The sequence below is a fragment of the Pituophis catenifer genome, unplaced genomic scaffold (assembly GCF_029215685.1).
Source record: "Pituophis catenifer annectens isolate HBS135680 unplaced genomic scaffold, rPitCat1.0.hap2 SCAF_4, whole genome shotgun sequence".
NCBI lineage: Eukaryota > Metazoa > Chordata > Lepidosauria > Squamata > Colubridae > Pituophis > Pituophis catenifer.
In genome coordinates this window covers 64,219,758-64,246,466 of record NW_027256884.1, presented here as the reverse complement: position 1 = coordinate 64,246,466, position 26,709 = coordinate 64,219,758, and the positions used below count along the sequence as shown (strand labels likewise).

At 43.4% G+C, this 26,709-nt stretch overlaps 1 protein-coding gene across 7 annotated transcripts in view; it reads left to right on the top strand.

Annotated features, from left to right (window-relative positions):
• The window catches only part of DMD (dystrophin), a 2,096,968-nt gene that overhangs the window by 572,973 nt on the left and 1,497,286 nt on the right, over positions 1–26,709 (top strand). For all 7 annotated transcript variants that reach the window (XM_070944209.1, XM_070944203.1, XM_070944204.1 and 4 more), the window contains exon 6: positions 3,217–3,389. In XM_070944209.1, the coding sequence (XP_070800310.1) occupies positions 3,217–3,389 (173 nt within the window). The remainder of the gene's footprint in view (positions 1–3,216; positions 3,390–26,709) is intronic.

Genomic DNA, 26,709 nt, shown 5'->3' with positions numbered 1-26,709 from the left:
ACATTGTGGATATCCTTTCTGCCATAAATGATGGGATATGTAGATGTAAATGGGGAAAAATCCATCAAGTACCCCAGCCCAATGCTTTATAGGGGTTTATAGTTCATTACTAGCACCTTACATTGAACCCAGAAGCAAACTAATCAGAAATGTATCTCACAGAGCAGAGGTGTAATGTGGCTGATTCATGTAGCTGTCTGCACTGCATGTAGCTGTCTGCACAGCCTCATTTTGTATCAGTTGAAGCTTCTAGATACAATTCAAGGGCAAACCCTTGTAGAGCACATTACAGTAATCCATGCAGGTGTGCAAGGCATGAGTGACTAATGTAGAGCCTCCATACCCAGAAATGGTTTCCTGGTGCACAACCTGAAATTGCTCAAAAGCCTTCCTAGCCATAATACTACCTTCTGTTTTGTGAGAGCAATTGTGAGATCAAAAGGATCATCAAACTGAGAACTGGATCTGTCAGGAGCAGTGCCACCTCATTCAGAACTGGTGAATGAGGTGAAGATGGTGAATTCTCAGAAACTAGTGACCCTAAAGCTAATATGACTTTTCCCAGCAGTTTCATGGAGTTCTTAAACATAAGTGTAGAAAATACTGAACCTTGTAGTACCATGCAAAGTAGGGTTTGAGACCAGGACCTCTCACTCCAGATCAACACTGACTGGAGTGTTGAGTCCTGCAAAGGAAGGAACAGCACATTACAATATAGATATTGTGCATAGAAATAATAAACTGACCCTTGGATTGGTTGGAATATAATTTTCCACTGGAATATAATTTTTGAAAGAGCTGTAGGATATATGGTTAATAATCAAATGTCAGTAAAATAACTATTGAACTATAGACTTGCAGCAGAATGTTGATGAAACAAGGAATTTGGACTCTATTCTGCTATATTAAGGAATATACAAACATGGAATATCTGTTTTCTTTTTACTTTTATTAATTCCACCTTGAGAATTACTGCAATGTAAGATGCAAAAATGCAGTTCACCAAAGAGCAAAGTTCAGACATTCTCTAGTGGAATAGGACGTTTAGGCATTAACCCTTGGCTGTGCCTCCTTCACCCCAGCCACCCGCCTCAGCCAATTTACAACTTTTCTCCTCCGCTGCCCTACCCCAGTCATTCTCCATGGCCAATGGGCTCCCGGCCCTCCACCCCTTGCCCTTTGTCCCTGCCCAGTCTCCCAGATACCGTTTGATTTGGACTTTTGGCTGCACAGGACGAATATCCCCCTGCCAATCAGCTGGTGGGCAGCAGTGATGGTGCTGGGTGGTGACCAAGGGGATTGGGGGGGGGCAGCATGCAATATGATCAGTAGCAGGCTGGGGGAGAGAGCAAGAGCTGTAGTGGTCCATAGCTGCTGGCATTGGGAGGGAAGGTGATGGTGTGTGGCTTCCCATTTTGACCACCACCACCCATTGCTTCTGCCCCTGGATTCCGACCCAAACAGGCAGTTCATCTTATTCCCAACCAGGAACCATTGCCCTTCCCCCTGCAATTCCAGGAGCCATGCTCTGTCACCTTCCCCCAATGTCAGCAACTGTGCACCACTGCAGCTCTTGCTGTCTCCCCCAGCCTGCTATCAATTGTATTGCACACTGCCTCCCCACAGCCCCTTTGGTCACCCCTCCCAGTGCCATTACTGCCACTCACCATCTAATTGGCTGGGAGCTATTTGTCCTGTGCAGTCAAAGGCCTGGGTCAAACGATGTCTGGGTGAATGGACAGGGATGAAGGGTGGGGGTGAAGGGCCAGGGACCCATTGGCCATGGAGAATGGCCTGGGCAGGGCCAGTGCAGGAGGAAAGCTGGCTGTAAATTGGCTGAGGCATGTGGCTGGGGGTGAAGAGGGTGCAGCTAAGGGTGGTGCCTAAACATCCTATACCTGTGATGGCGAACCTATGGCACACATGCCAGAGGTGGCACGCAGCACCCTCTCTGATGGCACATGAGCCGTCGCTTCAGTTCAGCTCTGCTGAGCATGCGTGAGCGCCTCCCATCAGCCAGCTAGTCTTTGGGTCTCTGCCGTGCATGTGAGGCACTTGCGGGGAGAGCATGCACATGTGCAGGGGGCGGAGATGTGCAGGGGGGGCATGCACAGGGATGAGGTGCATGCACGGAGGCCGCACGCGCATTTCATTTGGAGGGTTTGGGCGTGCAGGCACGCTTTGGGTACTCGGTCTGGAAAGGGTTAGCCATCACTGTCCTAGACCCTTCTCTACAGGTTATTATCAAATTGCCATTTTTATGTACCTCATAAATTATTAAACATATGGCAAATAGTCAAATATATGGGAAGAAGTAATTTAATGAAAAAGCATTGTCATGATTCTGTTTATTTCACTTTTCTATTACCACTTGCATCAGGACTCTGACTCCCAATATATCAATCAGAGGAAAAGTGTATTATTCTTAAAAAACAAAGTTCTATATCACTGCTAAAACAAGCAAAAGTCCCATGAAAATAAAAACAAAATTATTTCACTTCTTAAAACTATACTTCATTCACATGATAAGTCTCAGTATTTTATTTTCTAACTAATGAGATAGTTTTAAGAGCCACAATATTAATAAGGCTGCTTCTCTAGAAACAAATCTTGATGTTTCCTTTCTATCGCTCTCTAACTCTCCATCATATGAATAGCCCCTAGATGTAAGGATATATGTAGGATTACTTTCATGTTACAGCATTATGTTTATTGATATATGAAACCAAACTTTATGTTCCACAAATAAAAAAGCAATTTCCTTATGATCAGTTAGTAGATATTGAACGTGGGAGGCAATATTGATCCATAGCTTATCCCCAGCAACACTTTCTAGACTAGAGCATTCAAAGCTCAAATTCTTGAATTCATTTTTGAAAGGCTCATGTTTGTTATTGTTGAAGATAAAATTATTCCAAGTTTATATCTAGATCCATGTTTATAATTGCATTGATATTCTATTCATCAAACATATTGAAATTAAAACATGTTTTATTTCTGCAATTTATAGTTTTACTGCACTAAATGTGTAGAAATAATTTATTTTATTTCAGTTTGCAAGATTCTCAGTAGAGAGCATTAGGCCCTATGAATAATTGGGCGGAGCCCCCCCCCCCATGGCTAAAATGAAATTGAAAAAGATGGGTTTACAGAAGGGAAGTGGGTTGACTTCATAAACAAATATAGCTAATGTTGAAATTCTGTGTTGTAAACTAGGTAAAAAATGTTATGAAAAGCATCATGGCTGGACTGCAACAAACAAACAGTGAAAAGATCTTGTTAAGCTGGGTTCGTCAATCAACTCAGAACTATCCACAGGTCAATGTTTTCAATTTCACCAATAGCTGGTCTGATGGTTTGGCTGTCAATGCACTCATACACAGTCACAGGTAGGAAAACTATTATAAATTCACCAGTAAATAAGCAATTTTCCTTATGGCTGTCTATCTTTGCCTCATTTTGTCTCTTTTCATGGTGTGTATGTGGTGTGTATACATTGTTAAACTACAAAGCATCCGGCATAAATGCCCTGTTCATAACAGAAACTAGGAAAAGCTTGATTTTTTAACAGCCGTTGCTGTACTAGTGAATTGATTCATTTTTCTGGAAACTGAATTCTAATAATTTCATACAAAATACACAGTCCCTGTTGGAGTTTACTTGTGTGGATTATAGTTAGTGAAGAATTAGCTTCAATCTGTAAGAAGAATGTATAGGACAATTGAACAGTCTATGTGCAACTGATTCGATTTTAGGATCCATATATATGCATAAAACCTTTCAATGGAGAATATTAGTATGTTTCTCCATGAACACCTTCAACAGCAGGACATATTGACACAATAGATTTAAGTGTTCTAATGTGGAAAGCTACACAAATTTGATAAGGTATTAGGATATATACATCCATTCATGCAGTGTAATGCAGTTGCAAGATTAATAGCAATATCAATAGCCAATCAAAATCTGCTTAATTTTACTCCAGGCATTTGGAGACAACATTTTATTTTTTTATTCTGAAATGTGTCTGTCAGTCGACACTGAATCAAGGCCACACCCTATGTATTTGTTTGAGATAGATATTACTTTAGCCACCAGAGTTTCAAACAGACCTTCACAGAGATACCCCTGAGGTTAAACTGGTGTGTATACACAATTGGGCAAGTTCTGAGGATAGATCTCAGATATATAGATTGAATTGTTTCTAGCATAGACATATTGTTGCATGTAGAGCTATCTATTCCATGCAACACAAAACTTAGGGCTTTAAGTAAAATGAATGGCGAAGGCATGCATGCATATGTATGCTTTTTATGGCATACATATCAGCATTAGACGCTTTTGAAATTAAAATTCCTAACACAACTTAATATCTGATTACTGAAATGTTTACTGTAGTAGGTAAAGAACTGAAAGTAAATGCATATATACTTTTAATTTGAATTTCATTAATGTTCCATATATAAACATTTTCAATAAAAATGCAAAATAAAAATATTAAACTTTAAGCATTTTCATCCACTTGTGCTATGATTCTGTGATATCTCTCCAATGAAGCTTTGGCTCTTCCCCCTTCCCTTGACAATCATATCTTATTAAGCTAGAAAAAGATGCTTGTTTTTTTGCTCAGAAATATTAGATGAAGTCTAAGTTAAGAAATTTTATTTTAAACATTTTATTAGATTATAGAATAAAATAAAAAAATACAGAAGCAAATAGGAGGACACAGTGGGGAGGAGAAGGGAAAAGAAAAGTTGGGGGGGGAGGGAGAAAAGAAAAAAAGTGTTGATTTCTGACTCTCTCTGTTGCAGTAGAATAAAGCATTAACATTGAACCTCAACTTTTTACTTTTCCATAATAATATAAACTAGCCATTTCTTTAACAACAAATCAATCTAATCAGTAAAACCCCAAATCAAACTTTCAGTTTTTTTCCACCACAAGCACGAAGTCCAGAAGTGGTCTCCATGTAGCAACAAAAATATTCACATTCTTTTCTTTGATCAAACAGTCAATTTAGCCATCTCTGCCAACTCCATCAGCTTCTGTAGCCATTTGTTCATGGTAGGAATTGAAATGTCCTTCCATTTTTGTGCATACAGTAGTTGTGATGACCCGGGGCATGGCACAAAGGCAACACAGACAGGAAATAAGTACAAGTCCCTTTATTAGCTCCAAACTTTGCCCCCAATGTCCCTTTACTCTTCGGTCTGGAGAAAAACCCTTTCACAAACCTGTAAGCAGACAAAACTTCCAACCATAATTCCAACAGGGCAAGATAAGGTAATTAATCCGGCAGGGTAAGCAAGATAAGGAATTCCAGAATTGAAGCAGCATGGCTGTAAATTAAACCAGTTGGGAGGATGCCAGGAACTTAGATAAAGCAGTCAACATGAACATGAACTCAGTGTTTGTTCCTGACAACCACCCCTCCCATTTGCCTCTCCTTTTAAACTCCAGCTCCAGGTGTATCTTGTGAAGGGGATCAGTGCTCTTTCCTCTCTAATAAGCTCTCTTCTCTGTTCTTCCCTGCGTGGCCTAGGATGAGGAGTGGGTGGGCTTTGGTCTTCATCAGAACCCCCTCTCCCTTGTTCTACCTCTCCCCTGCTCTGCCCAGCCTGACTTTACCCTTCCCCAGTTTCCTCCACAGCCAATGGAGCCACTCTCTCGCTCTCTGTCAGTTGTTCCTCTTCCATCTCAGAGTCAGACTCTGACAGGGGCATGACACTATCCCCCCCACAGGGCTCCCTCCCCCGGGACCATGCGGATGGGGACGTTGTGGAAACCGGGCGTGGAAGTCGCAGACCAATCGAGGGACATGGACATCTGTGGCATCGACCCAGGTAAAGTCCTCCAGTCCATAACGTTTTCATGCCACCAGATACTGGAACCGGTCCCGCAATTGGCATGAATCTCAGATACTGTCCACTTCATATTCCACCTCTCTCAAAGGGGCTACTGGTCCCAGTGGCGGTGGCACTGGCCCATGCAGACTGTCTGCCGATACTGGGACTAACAAGGACTGATGAAAGACCAGGTGAATCCGCATGGTCCATGGCAGGGATAGGCGAAACACCACAGGATTGATCACAGCCTCGACCAGAAATAGTCCCAGGTAGCGGTGATTGAGTTTTTTTGATGACCGTGTCATCGGCAGATACCGTGTGGAGAGCCAAACTCAATCGCCTACAGCTAATGGTGGGACATCATGACAATGCCAGTCTGCAAAGCATTTGTAGTCCTCCTTGGCATTCTCCAGCTGGTGGTGGGCCATTTGATGCATGGCTTTTAGCTCTGGCAGAAACGTGTCCATGGCTGGAACCGGGGAGTCAGATGGAGCCAATGGAAAGAGCCGTGGATGGAAGCTGTAACTGGCAAAGAACAGGGACACGTGGGTGGATGCATGCTGAGCATTGTTGTAGGCGAACTCCGTCACAGCCAGCACCTCCACCCAATTGTCCTGTTGGGTGTTGCTGAAACAGCAGAGGTACTGTTCCAATGAACAGCATTCATTCCCTCTGTACCCCCATCAGTTTCGGGGTAATGGGCGGACAACAGACCATGCCTGTATTTGTAGTTCCATGAGTAAGGACTGCCAAAAGCATGCTGTAAATTGCACCCACTGGTCTGACACTACTCAGTCCGGTAATCCATGCAACCGAAACACATGGGCAATAAATAACTCTTGATGACGAACCACCACAAACGGATCCTGCTGCTGCGCCTCTCTAATCCTACCCCAGAGGTCCATGGGCTCCTCAGTGGCTGTCCAAGGCAGGATTTTGTCCTCTCTCTGGGTATACTCAGGCTTCCGGGACAGCACATCAGCATGCTGATTATGCCCACTTGGAACATAGTTTACCTGAAAGTCAAAGCGGGCAAAAAATGACCATTGCACCTGGCACTGGTTCAATGTCCGGGCTGTACATAAATGTTCCAGGTTGCGATGGTCTGTCCGAACCTCAACTTGGTGACGGGCCCCATCCAGATGGTACCGCCATGTCCCAAAGGTGACTTTAACCGCCAATAGCTTCTTGTCCCATATTGTGTAATTGCGCTCCAGAACCAACAGCTTCCGGGAATAGTACGCACATGGGAACAAGATGCCTGGGAGGGCATAGGCCTGTAGAAGCACTGCCCCAATGGCCACATCTGAGGCATCCATTTCTACCACGAACGGCTGGAATGGATCAGGGTGTTTGAGGATGGACTCAGAGGCGAAGGTGGCTTTTAGGGCATCAAAGGCTTCCTGCTCCTCAGCACCCCAATGGAACTTCTCCCCTTTCTTGAGCAGCATAGAAAGGGGAGCAGTCAAGGCAGCAAAGTGGGGAGTAAACGTGCGATAATAGTTCGTGAATCTCAACAGTCGCTGCACATGTTTGACCTGCTGTGGAGGACCCCACACCTGCAATGATTCAATTTTTTCCAGGTCCATTTCCATACTGGCAGGTGAAATATGATGACCCAGGAAGTTGATCATGGTTTGTGCAAACTGGCACTTCCCACGCTTAGAAAACAGGTGGTTGTCCCAAAAGCATTGCAACACCAGCCACACCTGTTGCCAGTGTTCCTGCAGGGATGCCAAGTAGATCAAAATGTCATTTAGGTAAACGACCACAAACTGATCTAACAAGTCACAGAAGACGTTGTGCATAAAATGCATGAACACGGCAGGTGCATTGGTCAAGCTGAAAGGCATCACAGTATATTCAAAATGCCTGTACTACATCTGGAAGGCCATCTTTCACTCATCGCCGGCATGAACTCGGACCAGGTTGTAGGTCCCCGCAGGTCCAGCTTCGTGAATATCTTAGCTTGACGAAGCCGCTCAATCAGTTCAGGGATGAGGGGAAGCAGGTACCAGTTCCATACTGTGATCACATTCAACTTGTGGTAGTCACAGCACAGGCACAGCTCCCCCAACTTCTTCTTGATGAAGAGCACCAGCGCAGCCAATAGGGAGGTAGAAGGCCGGATAAACCTTTTCCAGAGATTCTTCTCGATAAAATTCCACAACGGAGCCAGCTCCGGTTCCAACAGTGCGTATATCCGGCCCACCGGCAATTTGGCAATTTGGCATCGGGCACCAAGTTGATCAGTCAGTCATATGACTGATGCGGGGGCAACTGATATGCCTCCTTCTCCCTGAACACATCAGCATAGTCCACCAATTCTGTAGGTAGATCCAGGTCCAGGGGCATAGCCACACCCCCTGCAAAGGTGTACAGGCAATGGGTGGCACACTTCTTGCTGGGGAACTATGCTCCAGATGACCAGACAATCTGCAGATCATGAGCCCATAACCACTGTAACCCCAGCACCACCAGAAAGTGATGTACTGTGGCAATGTAGAACATGGCTTCCTCCACATGCTGCCCAATGCACATGTGAAGGGGTTTGTTCTGGGGTGGGTTCTACTTACCTTTACTACTGGTTCACAATGGGATCTCATGTGTGCGTGTGCTTTGCATGTGCACGTGCCTTGCTTCTGCACATGCACAGATCACTTCTGATGACATCAGGGTCAGTGGGCAGAGCCTCCCACCAGTTTTACTACCGGTTCTATAGAACCGGTCCAAACCGGGGGCAACCCATCACTGGTTTGGTCACAGCAACCACAGGTCCCGAATGAAGGGGCCGACCATCAATCATCTCTACCAATATTGGCAGTGACACCTGCTGCTGAGGGATGGAGCACTGCACAGCAAAGTTTATGTCCATGAAATTGATCGAGGCCCCTGAGTCCACCAGGTCCTGAATCTCCACTGCTCCCTGACCTGGCATAAAGACACTGGCTACTAGCTTGAGGTGCTGTACAAAAGTTGTCTGTGATGGAGATGGTAGGCTGTTTCCCCTCAAGCCCAACCTAAGGAACTCCCTAGGCTGGGCCCTGCCAGTTTCCCGCTGCTGCTCCCACTGTGGCTTTGGGTGCCTTAGCAGGACACTTGGCCACCATATGGCCTTGGCTGCCACAATACAAGCAAAGGCCTTTGTGGCAGTGGCGATCCTTCTTGGCTTGGGTCAGGCAAGGCCGTACAGCTCCCAATTGCATTGGCTCATCAGGTGGCAGTACCGATGGCAGCACTGCCTTAACAGGTACAGGCGTGGCTTCCGTCCGTCATCGCGCCCATCGTTGCTGGAGCCTTGCATCGATGCAGAGGCACAAGTACATGAGCTCCTGCAGGGTGCAAGGGCATTCAGTACATGCCAGCTCATCCAGGAGCTCCAACGAAAGACCTTCCTGGAACTGGTCCATAAGCATTGCTTCATTCCATTGTAGGTCCTGGGCGACCACCCAGAAGTCAGCAATATAGTCAGTGAGTGAGCCTCATCCTGCCTCAAGTCTCTCAATTGGGGTCGAGGGCGTGGCTGGCATTGGGCGATACGGTGTGGATTCTGGAGCTCCAGAAGAGCACCGATATCCCAGCCGATTTTGGGGATCCCTAGGGATCATAGCTGTCTTGTAGGGACAGTGAAGAAAGAAGATGCAGGCTGGCACGGATAGGGAAAGAGCAAGTTTCCTGAAGTGCTGGCATTAGTCTTCGACTCATCAGTGAAGGAAAGCAGCCATGGAGCTGTCAAAAGCCGGAGTGGCCACGTTCAGAAAGAGGAAGTGCAGGAGTGGTGATTGAACAGAGTATTGTTACCGGATAAGTGATTGGCCAACTCACAGGTAAGAAGAAAACATTTTAAAAGCTTGAAAAAATCCCAATGAGCAATTAACGGCTAAGTAGCACTTGGGAATTTAAGCAGAGGGGGAAAAAAAGAGGAACTTAAAGTTAAAACGAAAGCCCTAAAAGGAATCTTCCGCCTGGATTTAAAATTGGATTTTGAAAGAAATAAAAATAAGACAAGGGAAAAGGAGACAGAGAAATATTTTTGAAACAATAAAAAGATTTAACTCGGAAGAGAGGAAACAGGCATTATAAAATGGATACTTTGTTGCCGAAAGAGTTGTGAATTGAAAAGAGACATCTGCTGGAGGAGAGATCGTGGGAAAGAGCTGTAGGAGTATACAGCTGAAAAGATTAAGAGAAGCAGAGAGGATGAGGACTGAGATTGTGATGGCTCAAGTGAGCATTTGAACTGGACACTATCTGGAAAGAAAAAGGAGATATCGCATGGACTTTGAAACTAGAAGTATAAGTAAATGAAAATAATAAATTGGAAAATTCTAGCCTTCTAAAGTGACAATATGGAGAATTGGGAGGATGAATGTGAGATATTAAGGGAGATGTTTGAAAAAAATAAAAGAAGCATTTAAGGGAAATAAGGAAGCAGAAGATTGGTTAGAATGCAAGAAAAAAGAAAGAGAAAAGATGAATGAGAAACAAGAGAAGCAAGGAGAAAATATTGAAAAGGAAATATATGAAAATAAAGATAAAGATGATTACACTGGGATTAACAGTGATAGAATAAAAATGGATAAGAGAGAATACATCTCAAAACTGAAAAGAAGAGAAATAAACGGGGAAATATTGAGAGGGAAAATTAACAGAGGGAAAATTAAAGAAAAGAGGCAGAAAGGGAGATATAAGAAAAGGAAGAGGAAGAAGGTAAGGGAATGGGAGAAAGAAGGAGGAAATAGTAATAATAATAATAATAATAATAATAATAATAATAATTATTATTATTATTATTATTATTATTATTATTATTATTATTATTATTATTATTATTATTATTATTATTATTATTATTATTTTATTTCTATACCGCCCTTCTCCCGAAGGACTCAGGGCGGTGTACAGCCTATTTAAAAACACAGACAAAACAACAATGTAAAATTTAAAATAATTAAATAAATTGACTCAGATTTAAAACCCCACAAAATTTAAATACCCCAATTTAAAACTATTGTGTTGATAGTCCGGCCTGGCGGAACAACAGGGTCTTCAGTGTGCAGCGAAACACCCGGAGGTCGGAGATCTTACGAATTTCCGGGGGCAGTTCGTTCCACAGGGCTGGGGCTCCCACAGAGAAGGCCCTCCCCCTGGGTGTTGCCAGCCGACATAACTTGGCCGATGGCACCCTGAGGAGACCCTCTCTGTGGGAGCGAACTGGTCGGTGGGAGGCTATTGGTGGCAGAAGACGGTCTCGGAGGTACCCGGGTCCTATGCCATGGAGCGCTTTAAAGGTGGTAACCAACACCTTGAATCGCACCCGGAAGACCATTGGGAGCCAGTGCAGCTCGTGCAGGAGGGGTGTCACATGGGCACAACGAGTTGCGCCCATAACCACCCGCGCGGCCGCATTCTGGACCAGTTGGAGCTTCCGAGTGCTCTTCAAGGGGAGCCCCATGTAGAGAGCATTACAATAGTCCAACCGGGAAGTAACAAGGGCATGAGTGACCGTGCGCAGGGCGTCCCAATCCAGAAAGGGCTGCAACTGGCGAATCAGGCAAACCTGATAAAAGGCCCCCCTGGCCACGGCCGTCATATGCTCTTCTAAAGACAGCCGCGTGTCCAGGAGGACACCCAGATTGCGAGCCCTCTCTGTGGGGGGCAAAGATTCACCCCCAATAGTCAGTGATGGCACCTGCTGACTATATCGGGGCGCCGGAAGCCACAGCCACTCGGTCTTGGAGGGGTTGAGTCTGAGCCTGTTCCTCCCCATCCAGATCCGCACGGCCTCCAGGCAGCGAGACATCACATCAAGGGCATCGTTGGGGTGGTCTGGGGTGGAGATGTACAGCTGAGTATCATCAGCGTACAGATGGCACTTCACCCCAAAACCACGGATGATCTCATCCAGCAGCTTCATATAAATGTTGAACAGGAGGGGCGAGAGGACCGACCCTTGCGGCACTCCCCATGCGAGACGCCTCGAGGTCGACCTCTGTCCCCCTGCCAACACGAACTGTGAGCGGTCGGAGAGGAAGGAGGAGAACCACTGCAAAATGGTGCCCCCTATTCCTAACCCCCTCAACCACTGCAGCCTGATACCATGGTCGATGGTATCAAAAGCCGCTGAGAGATCTAATAGGACTAGGACAGAGGAGCAACCCCTGTCCCGAGTCCTCCAGAGATCATCCACCAACGCGACCAATGCCGTTTCTGTGCTGTACCCCTGCCTGAAGCCCGACTGGTACGGGTCTAGATAGATAGCTTCATCCAGGTGCCGGGGAAGTTGTCGTGCCACCACGCTCTCAACAACCTTTGCCACAAAACGAAGGTTGGAGACTGGACGATAGTTGGGTAATTCAGCTGGGTCCAGGGAAGGCTTCTTGAGGAGGGGCCTCACTACCGCCTCTTTCAAGGCGGCAGGAAAGGCACCCTCACTCAGAGAAGCACCTATAATCCCCTGGAGCCAGCCTCGTGTAACCTCCCGGGAGGCCAGTACCAACCAGGAGGGACACGGGTCCAATAAACACATGGCGGCACTAATCTTACCCAGAACCCTGTCCACATCCTCGGGTGTCACAGGATCAAACTCCTCCCAGATAACATTCTCAAGACCTGCCCCAGTCTCCTCCCGTGGACTCATCCAATCGGAGTCCAAGCCATCCCGAATCCGAGCGACTTTATCATGCAGGAATTGCACAAAATCCTCAGCATGACCCTGCAAGGGATCTTCCTGCACTCCCCCCCGAAGAAGAGAGTGGGTTACCCTAAACAGGGCGGCTGGGCGGTTCTCTGCAGATGCGATAAGAGTGGAAAAATGGTTAGATTTTGCCGCTTTTATCGCCACTAGGTAGGTCTTGATATAAGACCTCACCTGTGTCCGGTCGGAATCGGATTGACAAGTCCTCCAAATGCTCTCTAGGCGTCTTTTCCGATGCTTCATCTCTCTTAACTCCTCAGAGAACCAAGGAGCTAATTGAGATCGGCATCGGGTCAGAGGCCGCAAAGGCATGACGCGGTCCAAAGCTCCAGCGGCCGCCCTCTCCCAGGCGGCCACCAGCTCTTCAGTCAAGTCGTGTGTTAGAGTCTCAGGAAACGGCCCAAGCTCCGTCAGGAACCTTTCGGGATCCATCAGGCGCCTGGGACGGAACCATCTGGTCGGTTCCTTCTCCCTGCGGCGGGGGCAGGCGGTAGGAAAGTCTAGTTGAAGGAGTGAATGATCTGTCCATGACAAGGGTTTAATATCTAGGTCCCCTCTACCAAGATCATTCAACCACTGACCAGAGATAAAAATCAGGTCCAGAGTGTGTCCCCCTATGTGAGTGGGGCCTTGAACTAACTGGGTCAGGTCCAAGGCCGTCATGGAAGCCATGAACTCCCGAGCCACCTCTGACGCCTCACCTGCGGATGGTAGGTTGAAATCCCCCATGACAATAAGTTTGGGGGTATCGACCGCCACCCCGGCAATGACGTTGAGTAGCTCGGGCAGGGTCGCTGCCACGTGGCAGGGAGCCAGGTACGTAGTCAGCAAGCCCATCTGCACCTCACGGCCCCACTTCACACAAAGGGACTCACATCCGGCTATCTGAGGAACAGTGGTCTCCCTCGGACAAAGACTCTCCCTAATGATCACCGCCACTCCCCCACCCCTCCCCTGGGCCCTTGGCTGATGAAATGCAGGGAAACCTGGCGGGCACATCTCAATGAGGGGGACCCCCCCCCCTCTTGGCCCAACCAGGTCTCCCTAATACCTGCCAGCATCAAGAAATGCGATTGTGGAGAGTTTAAAAGAAAATGGTTAAGAGTCAGTGAAAATATTAATATGTTAATAAAGAGAAGGATGTTAGTTGTAGAAATTATATGTGAAAATACTGTTTAATGTAAAATAGATCAGTAGATGAAATGTTAAAATAATGAACTGTTTTTGATGTTGGAGGAAGCAGTAAGTGGAGAGAAATAGAAACAACAAAAGAATTAATTGAAATTAAGATGGGAATTGAAATTGAAATGTAAAATTGAATGAAAATGAAATGTTAGTAAATGATGTAAATGACAGACTTGTAAGAAGTAAAACGGAAGAAATACATTGTTAAAGGGAAAAAAGCAAGGGTTGGAAGATTATTTTAACAAAGATTTCAAGGAAAAAATGCAATAAGTTGAAATATTTGTTAATAATTAAAAAGTGGAGGGGAATTTCGAGTAATATTTTTTTTTGAAAAAAAGTTTTTTATTATTTTTTAAAAACATAAACATAAAACATACCTTTTCCAAAATGAAGCATTGATCCGGTCACAGATTGATACAAATCACTAACAAATCTTAATTTTCAATTAACACAATTTAATATTTTATTCAGTTATTTCCCTCAATTCTATCTATTTAACTATGCCATTATCCACAAAAACCCATTACTTAAATCTTAAATCCTAACCAAATATCATTCCATTTTTCTCTTTCTTTTGCTTAGATGGATACATTTTCAAAATATGAATCATTACAGTTGTTATAAGCATTCAAGAAATATTTAATTCCAACATAAACATTTTCTTTTTACTATTAAACTCTAAATTATCATCTTTGTTTCTGTTATTAAACCCAGTTTATTCATTTCATTTTTACTGTTAATCTCAACATACTGCTCCTTATTTTGGCTATCCTACCTCATTTTTCTTTGTTGCTAAACCAATCATTTTTATTTCTTGGCTGTTAAACACAGCATAACCATTTTTGTTTTTGGCTGTTTGTTTTTTGGCTGTTACACGGCATATCCATTTTTGTTTTTGGCTGTTAAACACAGCATAATCATAGTTAGTTTAACTATTAATCCCTACATAATCCTTTCATTGTTGTTTCCATCCATCTATACATTGCTTATTTCCAGTTAATCATATTTATCCTTATCCTTTATCATAACACTTTAACATTGAGACATGGTTCTTACTTAAAACGTATCTTTGAATATATTTATAAATCTCTCTTAACTTGCTTAATTTCTCTTGTATTTCTATAAGAACCTCCTTTTTATTATTACTATCCACCTATACATTATTTTATTTTTAATCACATTGTTTTAAGCTTCTTTTTTCTTTTCCAGTCGTATATATCTTATTTCTTCATTTCCTCACCTGCTAACGTATATTTCCTTCCATTTTCAAAGTCATCAAATTTGTCCTCCATATGTCATATTAAATCTTTTTCTTATTTTTGTTTTGGATAAAATTCATCAAGTTCCCTTCTCTTGATCCTGTGCTAATTCCTTCTTTTATTCCTGCGCCAGTTGTTATTGTTGTTTCAATTATAGGAGTTCTGTTATAATTTCCTTTTCTTTTCACCAAAGTCAAGCTGCCTGCAGACAAGAAGAAAAACCTCCTCCACAAATCCCATGACTGGTTATCTGTAAAGTTCAAAATTTTCCATGACAAAGACAAGTTACAATGTTCCTTTTTAAACCAGAAGGTGTCCCTCTACAATCCACATTTTCCATTAGTCATGCAAGTATCCATTTTATTACAATTGTGTAACAGTCCAACTTGTTTACTCTTCTTTTTTTTGTTTTAAAGATATAAAGTCTTCTTTTTTAAAATCCAATTCAAATTTTAAAGTATTCAGTCTTTTCACCATATCTCGATATTTAATTTCATTAGTTCTTTTCCAGAGTTAGTTGTTTATCAGGTCTTTGTCTCTTTAAAGTTGCATTTTAAACTTTCCAAAGCCCCTTTGTTATTCAGCCACTGTTTTATGGCTTGGGTCTTATAGATAGTAATATTGCTCTAGGCATTGTTACAAGCCTGGGTTGGTTGTCACTCACCCAGCTTCAAAGAGCTCCATTACAATCCATTTTCCTCCAGCACATCTCTTAGCCCAGTTGTCACAGCTTCGTGACAGCAGCCATGGCTGTCGCCCCCCGCCACCGACTCATAGATGATTCCCTCTGACCTCTGAGGAACTTGCCTGTTCCTCTTGGTCTCCTGAGGTGTCACTCCTTTTTCCCCATCCCTGCAGGATGTTTCTGGTCCAAAGACCCATCAGTGGCGGTTCGGCAGTAGGCACTCATCAGAGCCCGCTATTTCCCTGACTGTCTCACCGCGGTACTCATCAGAGCCCGCTATTTCCCTGACTGTCTCACCGTGACGCCAAACCGAAGTCCGGAATTTTGAGTAATATTTTTAATAAATGAGAAAGATTGGGGTTGCCTGGACACCATAGTGGAAAATATTAAATTGAAAATGAATACAGCAATAGAGAGAGATGAAAGAGGAGTAGAGAGATGGAAGAGAAGGGGAGAAGAGAGAGAGATGGAAGAGAGGGGAGGAAGGAAGAGAGGGGAAATCAGAATAGGAGAGAGGGCTAGACAGGGAGGAAAAAAGGAAGAGAAGGAGAAAGAAAGAGGAAGTAGAGAGGAGCAAGAGAGGAGGGAAAAAGAAAGTAAGAAGGAAAGAAGAGAAGGAGATGGCAGGATTGAGAAGAAAGATTGCTGTACAACAAAAAAGATGAAATGGAAGAAAGGCAACCCGAACATATATAAATATACTAAGATAAAGAATGAATGGTTAAAAAATAAAAGAGAATAAATATGAATAAGCAGGAAAATTAGAACTTGAGGGTGAATGAAAATGTTGTTTATATAAGTAAGCAAAGAAATATTGAGATATAATTTTAAAAAGAGGAAAAAGAAAATTGTGGCAAAAAATTGTAATTGAGTAAAATGTATTTGAATTTGATAAATTGTATTAGATAAGATATGGCTAATACTGTGTTCAAAAAAGATATGGGTGAATGTGGGGGGGAACCAATAAAACTTGATTTTTTTAAAAAAAGAGTCTCTCAATCATCTGTTTGCTGTTTGGGTATGAACAGGGTCCTCAAACATGGCCCTTAGCTGATAACTCGGCATAATCATCCAATAATGGGTTGGGCTGGGTCAACAGGAGCATGGCCCAACATACCACAGACCCCGACAAAAGGCTTATCAAAAACCCCACCTTATCCTGGCCAGTGGGGAAGTCCTCCAGCTGAAGGCTCATATAAAGCTGGCACTGCCCAAAAAATGCTGGAAATTGGACCAGTGAGCCATCAAATTTATCCGGCACCACTACCAGGCATTTGCGGCATGTCCGGATTGCTTGCATCTGTGCAATCTCCGTGGTCAACCTGCTGGGCTAACTGAGCATTGTCTGCTCTGAGCTGATCCATGTTCACTCCACTTAGGACAGAGGAGCAAGTTGGAGGAGTCAGGAACAAAATGTGATGACCCGGGGCATGGCACAAAGGCAACACAGCCAGGAAATAAGTACAAGTCCCTTTATTAGCTCCAAACTTTGTCCCCAAACATCCCTTTACTCTCCGGTCTAGAGAAAAACCCTTCCACAAACCTGTAAGCAGACAAAACATCCAACCATAATTCCAACAGGGCAAAATAAGGTAATTAATCTGGCAGGGAAGCAAGATAAGGAATTCCAGAATTGAAGTAGCACAGCCATAAATTGGAAGGATGCCAGGAACTCAGATAAGGCAGTCAACACGAACATGAACTCAGTGTTTGTTCCCAACAACCACCCCTCCCATTTGCCTCTCCTTTTAAACTCCAGCTCCAGGTTTATCTTGTGAAGGGGATCGGGGCCCTTTCCTCCCTCATAAGCATGCAACCCATGTTGCTCTCTTCTCTGTTCTTCCCTGCGTGGCCTAGGATGAGGAGTGGGTGGATTTTGGTCTTCATCAGAACCCCCTCTCCCTTGTACTACCTCTTCCCTGCTCTGCCCAGCCTGACTTTACCCTTCCCCAGTTTTCTCCACAGCCAATGAAGCCACTGTCTCGCTCTGTCAGCTGTTTCTCTTCCATCTCAGAGTCAGACTCCAACAGGGGCATGACAGTAATCAACATATATAAGATCAAAGTTCCATTTTCCTCCCAAATCTTTTTCCGTTAACCCCAAAAGAAAAGTTTCTGGTTTCATCTTTATCTTCATTTTAAGAATTTTCTGTATTAAAATATGAATTTTACTCCAAAATTTCTTTGCTTTATCACATGTCCACCATAAATGATAAAAGATCCCTTCTTTGCTTTTACGTTTCCAACATTCATTTGAAATATCTTTATACATTCTAGATAACTTATCCAGTCTTAAATACTAGTGATACATCATTTTATAAAAAAATTCTTTTAAATTTATTTTTTTTATTTTTTATTTTTAAATTTATATACCGCCCTTCTCCCTGAGGACTCAGGGCGGTGTACAGCCAGAATTAAAAAACATGGAATACAAATATTAAAAAACAATTAAAATATATATAAATTTGGCCCAAGATTAAAAATACAAATCAATTAAAACATTTAAAATTTCTTCTTAAGCCAGCCCGGCTTGCTGGAAAAAGTGAGTTTTAAGGGCACTAAATTATAGTTTAGTGTGAATTTTAAACCTTTCATCCACATATTTTCCCATTTTCCAAGCATCACAAGTATATCCAAAGGTCCTTTCCAAATTCAGTTTCAGTAACATTTTATAAATCTTAGCAATAATATGTTCATCACTACCACAGAGAAAGATTTCTAATTCATTTTTAACGAAATCAAACCCAATACTCTTTTTATCTAGTTTAAACCTTTCTTTCAGTTGTTGATATGTAAACCAGTGGCAAATGTAGCCTTCTAATTCCAACTCTTACCTCAACTTTAGGATAGGGTCACTGGAGTTGAAAGATATTATTTTACCATAAATCCATCAGTCTGGCTTCACCACCATTTCTTTTCTTAAAAAAGCTTCCTGGGGAGACACTCAAAAAGGCAACTTCATAGAGAACCTTGTTTTATATTTATTCCAAACTCTTAATATGGCATGTCTAGCAAAGTGATTATTGAAATCAACATTAACTTTAACGTACCGTAGATAATTGTGCCATTCAAACCTTAATTCATGGCCCTTTAAATCAAGTAGCCTCTTATTCTGGAGGTTCACCCACTCTTTTAACCAGGCCAGACAGCATGCATCAAAATACAATTTCAAACCCCTTTTTACTTAGCATTTTGCAATAACTTGTATCTAATTCTTGGTTTTTTTCCCCTTGCCATATAAACTTGGAAATGTCCCTCTGCCATTGTTTAAATGGATTATCAGTTGCAAGTAGTGGTAATGTCTGGAACAAAAAGAGCATATTTGGTAAAACTTTCATCTTAATTACAAAGATTCTACCCAATAATGATAAATGCAATTTGTTCCATCTTTGTAAGTCCTTTTTAATATCCTTCCAAAGAGAAACATAATTATTTTAAAACAATTTTATATTTGCGTTTGTCAGCATAACCCCCAAGTATTTCACCTTTGTCTCAACCTTAAAACCAAACTTGTTTGTCAAGATATCACTGCCCTGAGATGACATATTCTTAATCAATATTGTTATTTTCTGCTTGTTTATTTTAAAACCCGCTAAAGCCCCAAACTCATTTAATTTCCTCATCAAATGTTCTATGCTATTTTTTGAGTCTTGCAAAAATATAACCCTCAATTTTATAACTTCTTTCTTGATGGTTATACCCATTATTTTCTCATATTGTCTAATATCTCTATTCAAAACTTCCAAGATAAACAGCAGAGGAGACAAGTAGAATCTTTATCTCGTACCCTTTTGAATTTTACATGTGTTAGTCAAGTCACCATTAATGTCAATTTTTGCTTTCTGTGACATGTAAACCATTTTGACTCCTTGAATAAGGTTCTCTTCAAAGGCCATTTCTTCCAGCATTTTAAACATAAAAGTCCAATTTAAATTGTCAAGGCCTTCTCTGCATCTAAAAATATTAAGGCTGCCTGTTTCTCATTATTATATTATAAATATTCAATAATGTTCAAAACAGTCCTCACATTGTCTTTTAGCTGTCTTTTTGGCAGGAAACCAGATTGGTCTTCATGTATATATGCTTGTAAAATCTTCTTTAGTCTTTCTGCCAAAATTGCAGCAAAGAGTTTATAGTTCTTGTTTAATAATGGAATTGATCTGTAATTTTTTGTCTTTGTAACATCTTGACCCTCCTTCGATAACAACACAATATTGGCTTCCTTCCACATTTAAGTTATCTCCCCCCTTACCCCGGTAATATAACATTCATTTTATCCTTTAGTGGTTGAAGAAGTTCATCCTCAAAGTGCTTATAGTATTGGCTTTTAAGGCCATCTGGGCCTGGAGCTTTACATGATTTCATTTTTTAATGGCTTCTGATATCTCAAAGACAGTTATTGGATCATTCATAAGTTGTCTCTGAGTTTGTGATAATTTAGGCAGCTGTTGTCTTAAAAGATGTTTATCTATTTTTCACATATCTAACTTCAGTCTTTTATACAGATTGGAATAGAAGTTATGAAAGGACTTTTGACAAGTTTATTATCAGTTATTACATTGCTGCCTTCACAGATTTTCTCAGTCATTGTTTTTTCCCTTTCCTTTCTTAGTTTATATGCCAACCATCTCCCTGGTTTATTTGCAAACTTAAAGTGTCTTTGTTTTGTGTACTTCAATTTTGTTTCTGTTTCTTGTACTGTTAACATGGACAGTTGTTGCCATAAAAATTTAATTTGATGTAGTTTTTGGATCCATAAGTGTCCTTTGCAATTCAATTTCTTTCAGTCTGATTTTATCCAGTATCTTTTGCATCTTTTCCTGGGATTTTTTCTTCTCTAAGTGATTGTACTCTACCCCTCATAACAGTTTTACTAGAATCCCACACAATTGTTAAGCTTGTCCCGTTACCTAAATTATTATCAAATACTCATGTAGTTTCTTTTTACAGTCTTTTATGATCATTTGCTTTTGCAGAATAGATTCATTTAATCTCCATCTGAAACTCAGACCTTTCTTCTAAGAAGCAAAAGCACTGGATTATGATCAGAAAAAGATTTAGGTAAAATATCTATTTGTAGAATTTTATCTACAAGATTTTTAGAAGACAATAGAACAGAACAGAACAGAACAGAACAGAACAGAACAGAACAGAATTCTTTATTGGCCAAGTGTGATTGGACACACAAGGAATTTGTCTTGGTGCATATGCTCTCAGTGTACATAAAAGAAAAGATACATTCATCAAGACTCATAAGGTACAACTGTAAGGATCACCTCTCCTTCCAACTTAAGAAAGTACGAACTCTTAAAACGTGGTTGTTCAAAAGGATTCTTTTATTAAGCAGAAGTGAAAGCCATCCAGCTGAAGCACGATCTGAATACCCTTAGGCAAGACAAGTAGGATTAAAGCCGTAGAGACTCCTCCCTTTTATTCAGAATGCAGATTTTAGCCAATACACAAGTGTGAAGATGTTTTCTTTCCTAGTTTCCCTGAGAACCTGAACAACCATTTATTTATTTATTTATTTATTTATTTATTTATTTATTTATTTATTTATTTATTTATTTTGTCGCATTTCTATGCCGCCCCACTCCCAAGGGACTCTGGGCGGCTTACAACAGAGAATAAAACAATGCAACAATATCCTATACAAAAGATAAAAGAAGACATTAAAACATTAAAACGTTAAAACATTAAAACACATACACTCCATACACATACACTCCAACACATACACATTTGTGACCGGGTCTCACAAGATCACTATAACGAGATCAACGGCCCCAGGCCTGCCGGAAAAGCCAGGTCTTCAGCGCTTTGCGGAAGGCCAATAGGGTGGGGGCAGTCCAGACTTCAGGAGGTAACTTCAGGAGAGCCGGGGCAGCCACAGAGAAGGCCCTCCCCCACAGGCCCACCAGCCAATATTATTTAGCTGACGGGACTCGGAGGAGACCGACTCTGTGGGATCTTACCGGTTGCTGGGAGCTATGTAGTAGAAGGCGGTCTCAAAGATAGCCTGGCTCTGAGCCATGTAGGGCTTTAAAGGTAATAACCAACACCTTGAATTGTGCCGGGAGACTGATAGGGAGCCGAGTTCAGAATTTCAGAATTACCATTAGTAGCCGGATGATGTGACAAGCTCAACCCCTGGCCAATACCAAGTAAGTCCAAAAATGCCCTCCAAAAGTTTGAGGTGAATTGAACCCCTCTGTTGGAGATGATCCTTTGTGGAGCACCATGAAGTCGATAAATGTGTATTAGGAATAATTTGGCTAAACTTTTAGCAGTTGGGATCTTTTGGCAGGGTATAAAATGTGCCTGTTTTGAAAACAGGTCTGTTACGACCCAAATAACAGTATTTCCCTCACTGTTTGGCAATTCTACAATGAAATCCATAGCAATCTCTCTCCAAAGCGCTGAAGGTTCAGCTACCTTCTGCAATAGACTTGGGGTTTTCCCCTGACGTCTTTTTGCTGCTGCACAAATGGGGCAGCTAGCTACATAGCTTTCTATGTCCTTTTTTAGTGATGGCCACCAAAATTGTCTTTTAATCAGGTGTAAAGTTTTCACAAAATGTCCAGCTAATTTGGAATCATGGCACCTTATCATTAAGCATAGTCTTTGGCTGGCAGGAACATACAACTTCCCCCCACCCAAGTCAAGTCTTCTTTCATCAGACAGCTGGATTTGTTGTTCAAAAAACATTCATCAGTGGCCAATGCTTGTTTAAAAGTTTGGGTGATGTCATTGCCCATCAATGTTTCTTGTTTTTCCTGGGATCTGGTGACTACTTTAGCAGCTACTTGATTGTTTTGTACTAAGGGTTTGATTACGTCTGACTTTGGTATTGCGGTTTTCTGGATAGCGCAACTGCCAGAAAGTTTTTCCCCCCCGGGAAGTATTTTAGAGTAAAATCAAACCGTTTAAAGTACTGAGCCCATTGTACTTGTTTTGGGGAGAGTTTCCTTGGGGTCTTTAGGGCTTCTAGATTTTTATGATCAGTCCAGACTTCAAAAGGGGTCTTACTGTCTTCTAGGAAGCACCTCCAGGTTAACAATGCCCAATGAACTACATAAGCCTGTTTCTCCCAAATGGCCCACCTTTGCTCAGTCTCATTCAACTTTTTGGATGTGTAAGCACAGGGTTGTAGTTGGTCTTGTTCATTCTTCTGAAGCAGGACCGCTCCTATTGCCACGTCATTGGCATCTGCTTGTATGACAAATGGTTTCTCTGTGTCTGGGTGTTTTAGAATTGGTTCTGCCGAGAACAGCCGTTTAAGTTTTTCAAATGCCGCCTGGCATTCCATAGTCCAGTTCAATGGCTGCTTTGGTCTATGATTGTACTCTTCCTTTGTTTTTAAGAGCTTGGTGATGGGGAGGGCAATCTGAGCAAAAGCAGGGATAAACTGGCGGTAAAAGTTGGCAAGCCCCAGGAAGCTCTGTAACTGTTTACGCATGCATCGGGGGTCCCAATCACATACAGCCTGCACTTTTAGAGAATCCATCTCAACCCCCTGGTGTGAAATGTGGTATCCCAAATAGTCAATCTTCTCTTGGTGGAATTCACATTTGGAAAGTTTAGCATAAAGTTTGGCAGAGCGAAGTTTGTTTAAAACCGCCCTGACTAGTTTTACATGTTCTGCTTTGGTCTCGGTATAGATTAAAATGTCATCCAAATAGACCAGGACCCCCTTATATAAATGCTGATGCAGCACTTCATTTATTAATTGCATAAACACTGCAGGGGCTCCTTGCAACCCAAAGGGGAGCACCTTGAATTGGTAGCAGCCGAGGGGGGTGCTAAATGCTGTCTTCCACTCGTCCCCCTCCTTAATTCTGACATGGTAGTAAGCCTCCCTTAAGTCCAGCTTTGAAATTTTTTTTCCCTTTAGCGAGGTGTGCTAGCATATCTTTCATAAGGGGGAGGGGATACATGTTCTCCACACTGATTGTATTCAGGTTTTGAAAATCAACACAGAGACGTTTTGAGCCATCTTTTTTTTTCTCTAAACAACACTGGAGCTGTGATTTTTGGTCGGGCTGGCTCGATGAAACCCCTTGCTAGGTTTTTCTCAATAAATGTTCTCAGCTCTTCCAACTCCCTCGGTGACATGCTGTACATCTTGGGTTTAGGGAGTTTAGCGCCGGGTAAGATTTCTATCACACAGTCAGTGGCGCGGTGGGGGGGGGAAGCTCATCTGAGGCTTTTTCGCTAAAAACCTCAGCCAAATCCTTGTATTCTATGGGTATGCCTTCAGTTGGTATGGTGTGACCAGGCATGGCTGTTTCTTGATTCTCTGCCCCCTCAGTTCCTTTATGTGGATTCTCAGCAAAAGTCACATTCATCTGAAATTCTATGATGCCTTGTTTCCAATTGATTTTTGGGTTCCATTTTTTCAGCCATGCAAGGCCCAGAACAAACGGCCATTCCATGCCAGGTGCCACTATAAATGTAAGCATTTCCTCGTGGCTTCCAATGCCTATATGTAGAGGCTCAGTAGCAAAAGAAGCTGGCTCCCCCCCTGTTATTGACCCATCTAGTTGGCAGAAAGCGATGGGGTTTTTCAGCTTTCTTACGTTAATCCCTAACTACCTTACTAGGGTTGGGCTGATCAAACAACGGATTAGGTTTAGATTTATTAAATTTGTATACCGCCCTTCTCCCGAAGGACTCAGGGCAGTGAACAGCCAAAATTAAAATACATACAGTATAAAAATTAAAATAAATTAAAACAGAATTAAATCAGTTTGGCTTCCCCAAATTTTAAAACCCTTTACCCATAAAATAGCCCATTAAAATTTTAAGCTACCCCGGCTTGCTGAAATAAGAAGGTCTTCAACACTCGGCAGAAAGTACGGAGGTCCGGGATCAGTCGTATTCCTGGAGGTAGCTCGTTCCAGAGGGTAGGTGCCCCCACAGAGAAGGCTCTCCCCCTGAGGGTCATCAGTCGACATTGCTTGACCGACAGCACCCTGAGGAGACCCTCTCTGTGGGAGCGGATAGGCCGGTGGGAGGTTATCGGTGGCAGAAGATGGTCTCATAAATACCTGGGCCCTTAGCCATGGAGCACTTTAAAGATGAGAATCAATACCTTGAAGCGCACCTGGAAGACCACCGGGAGCCAGTGCAGCTCACGCAGGAGAGGTGTTACATGGGAGCGCCATGTCGCCCCCATAATTACCTGCGCGGCTGCATTCTGGACCAGCTGGAGCCTCCGGGTGCTCCTCAAGGGGAGCCCCATGTAGAGAGCATTGCAGTAGTCCAGGCGAGAGGTGACGAGGGCTTGAGTGACCGTGCATAAGGAGTCCCGATCCAGAAAGGGATGCAACTGGCTTATCAGGTGATAAAAAAGCTCCCCTGGCCACAGCCGTCATATGCTCTTCTAGAGACAACTGTGCATCCAGGAGGACGCCCAAGTTACGAGCCCTCTCTGTGGGGGCCAATGACTCACCCCCAATAGCCAGCGATGGCACCAGCTGGCTATATGGGGACCCCGGCAGCCACAGCCACTCTGTCTTGGAGTGGTTGATTCGGAGCCTCTTCCTCCCCATCCAGACCCGCATGGCCTCCAGGCACCGGGACATCACTTCAAGGGCATCGTTGGGGTGGTCTGGGGTAGAGATGTACAGCTGAGTGTCATCAGCATACAGATGGCACCACACCCCAAATCCACGGATGATCTCACCCAGCGGCTTCACATAAATGTTGAACAGGAGAGGCGAGAGGACCGACCCTTGCGGCACCCCACAAACAAGGTACCTCGAGGTCAACCTCTGCCCCCCAGCCAACACGGACTGCGACCGGTTGGAGAGATAGGAGAACCACCGTAGGACAGTGCCTCTCACTCTCAACCCCTCCAGCCGGCGCAGCATGATACCATGGTCGATGGTATCAAAAGCCGCCAAGAGATCTAATAGGACCAGAACAGAGGAACATCCCCTGTCCCGAGCCCTCCAGAGATCATCAACCAATGCGACCAATGCTGTTTCCGTGCTGTACCCAGGCCTGAAGCCGGACTGGAACGGATCCAGATAGACAGTTTCATCCAGGTACTGTGGGAGCTGTCATGCAACCACACTCTCGACAACCTTCGCCACAAAGTGAAGGTTGGAGACAGGACGGTAATTTGCCAAAACAGCCGGATCCAGAGAGGGCTTCTTGAGGAGGGGCCTCACCACCGCCTCTTTCAAGGCGGGAGGGAAGAAACCCTCACTCAGGTGCACCCTGAATCCACTAGAGTGGAGACATTTATCCCCCTGTCTTGGTTTGGGATAAATAGTCTTAAGGGCAGGGTAAGCGGTTCAATTGGTTTGCTTACCAGTGGTTTATCATCTGGATCACTTCTGAATGAGTGTGATTCCTCCTGTTCAAATGCCAGGGTTTCCTCCTGAAACAGGGGAGGGGATGGAACTTCTACGGTCTCCCTGTTGCTCAGGGCAGTCTCCTTCCCATGCTGGCCTGGTTTTACAAGGTTCTCCCCCGGTGGGTGGTTCCGGGCGGGTGTTTGCGTTCAACACTCTGCAGCTTGGTGGCCCTCTTTTCCATGGTTGAAACATGCTGAAGATCTCAGAGAGAATGTGGTCTGTGGTTTGTGGGGCTCTTGCTTCCATTGGGGTGGAGATTTCTTCCATGCTCGCCCCGCTTGATACTGGTTTCTGGCCATATCGATCTCAGCTTCTTCGGCAGTGACGTACCATTCATGTAGGTTATTCGGTGCACCTCGGGCTATGTGGGCATTGTATAGATCATCACTCAGCCCGTCCTTAAAACAGTTCACCAAAATATCTTCTGGCCAGTGCACACGACATGCGAGGTCCCGGAATTCTTCAGTATACTCTGCTACTGGCTGTCACCCCTGCCTCATCACCTTGATGCGGTTGCATGCTTTGTGATCTGCTAGTGGGTCCTCAAACCAACGTCCCAGGGCCATTATGAAATGGTTGAAATTCCGTAATTCTGGTGTGTCGGTGTTATGCAGGGTCACCATCCATCTGGCAGCAGCACCCTCTAGAGCTAGGGTCACAACTCTCACTCG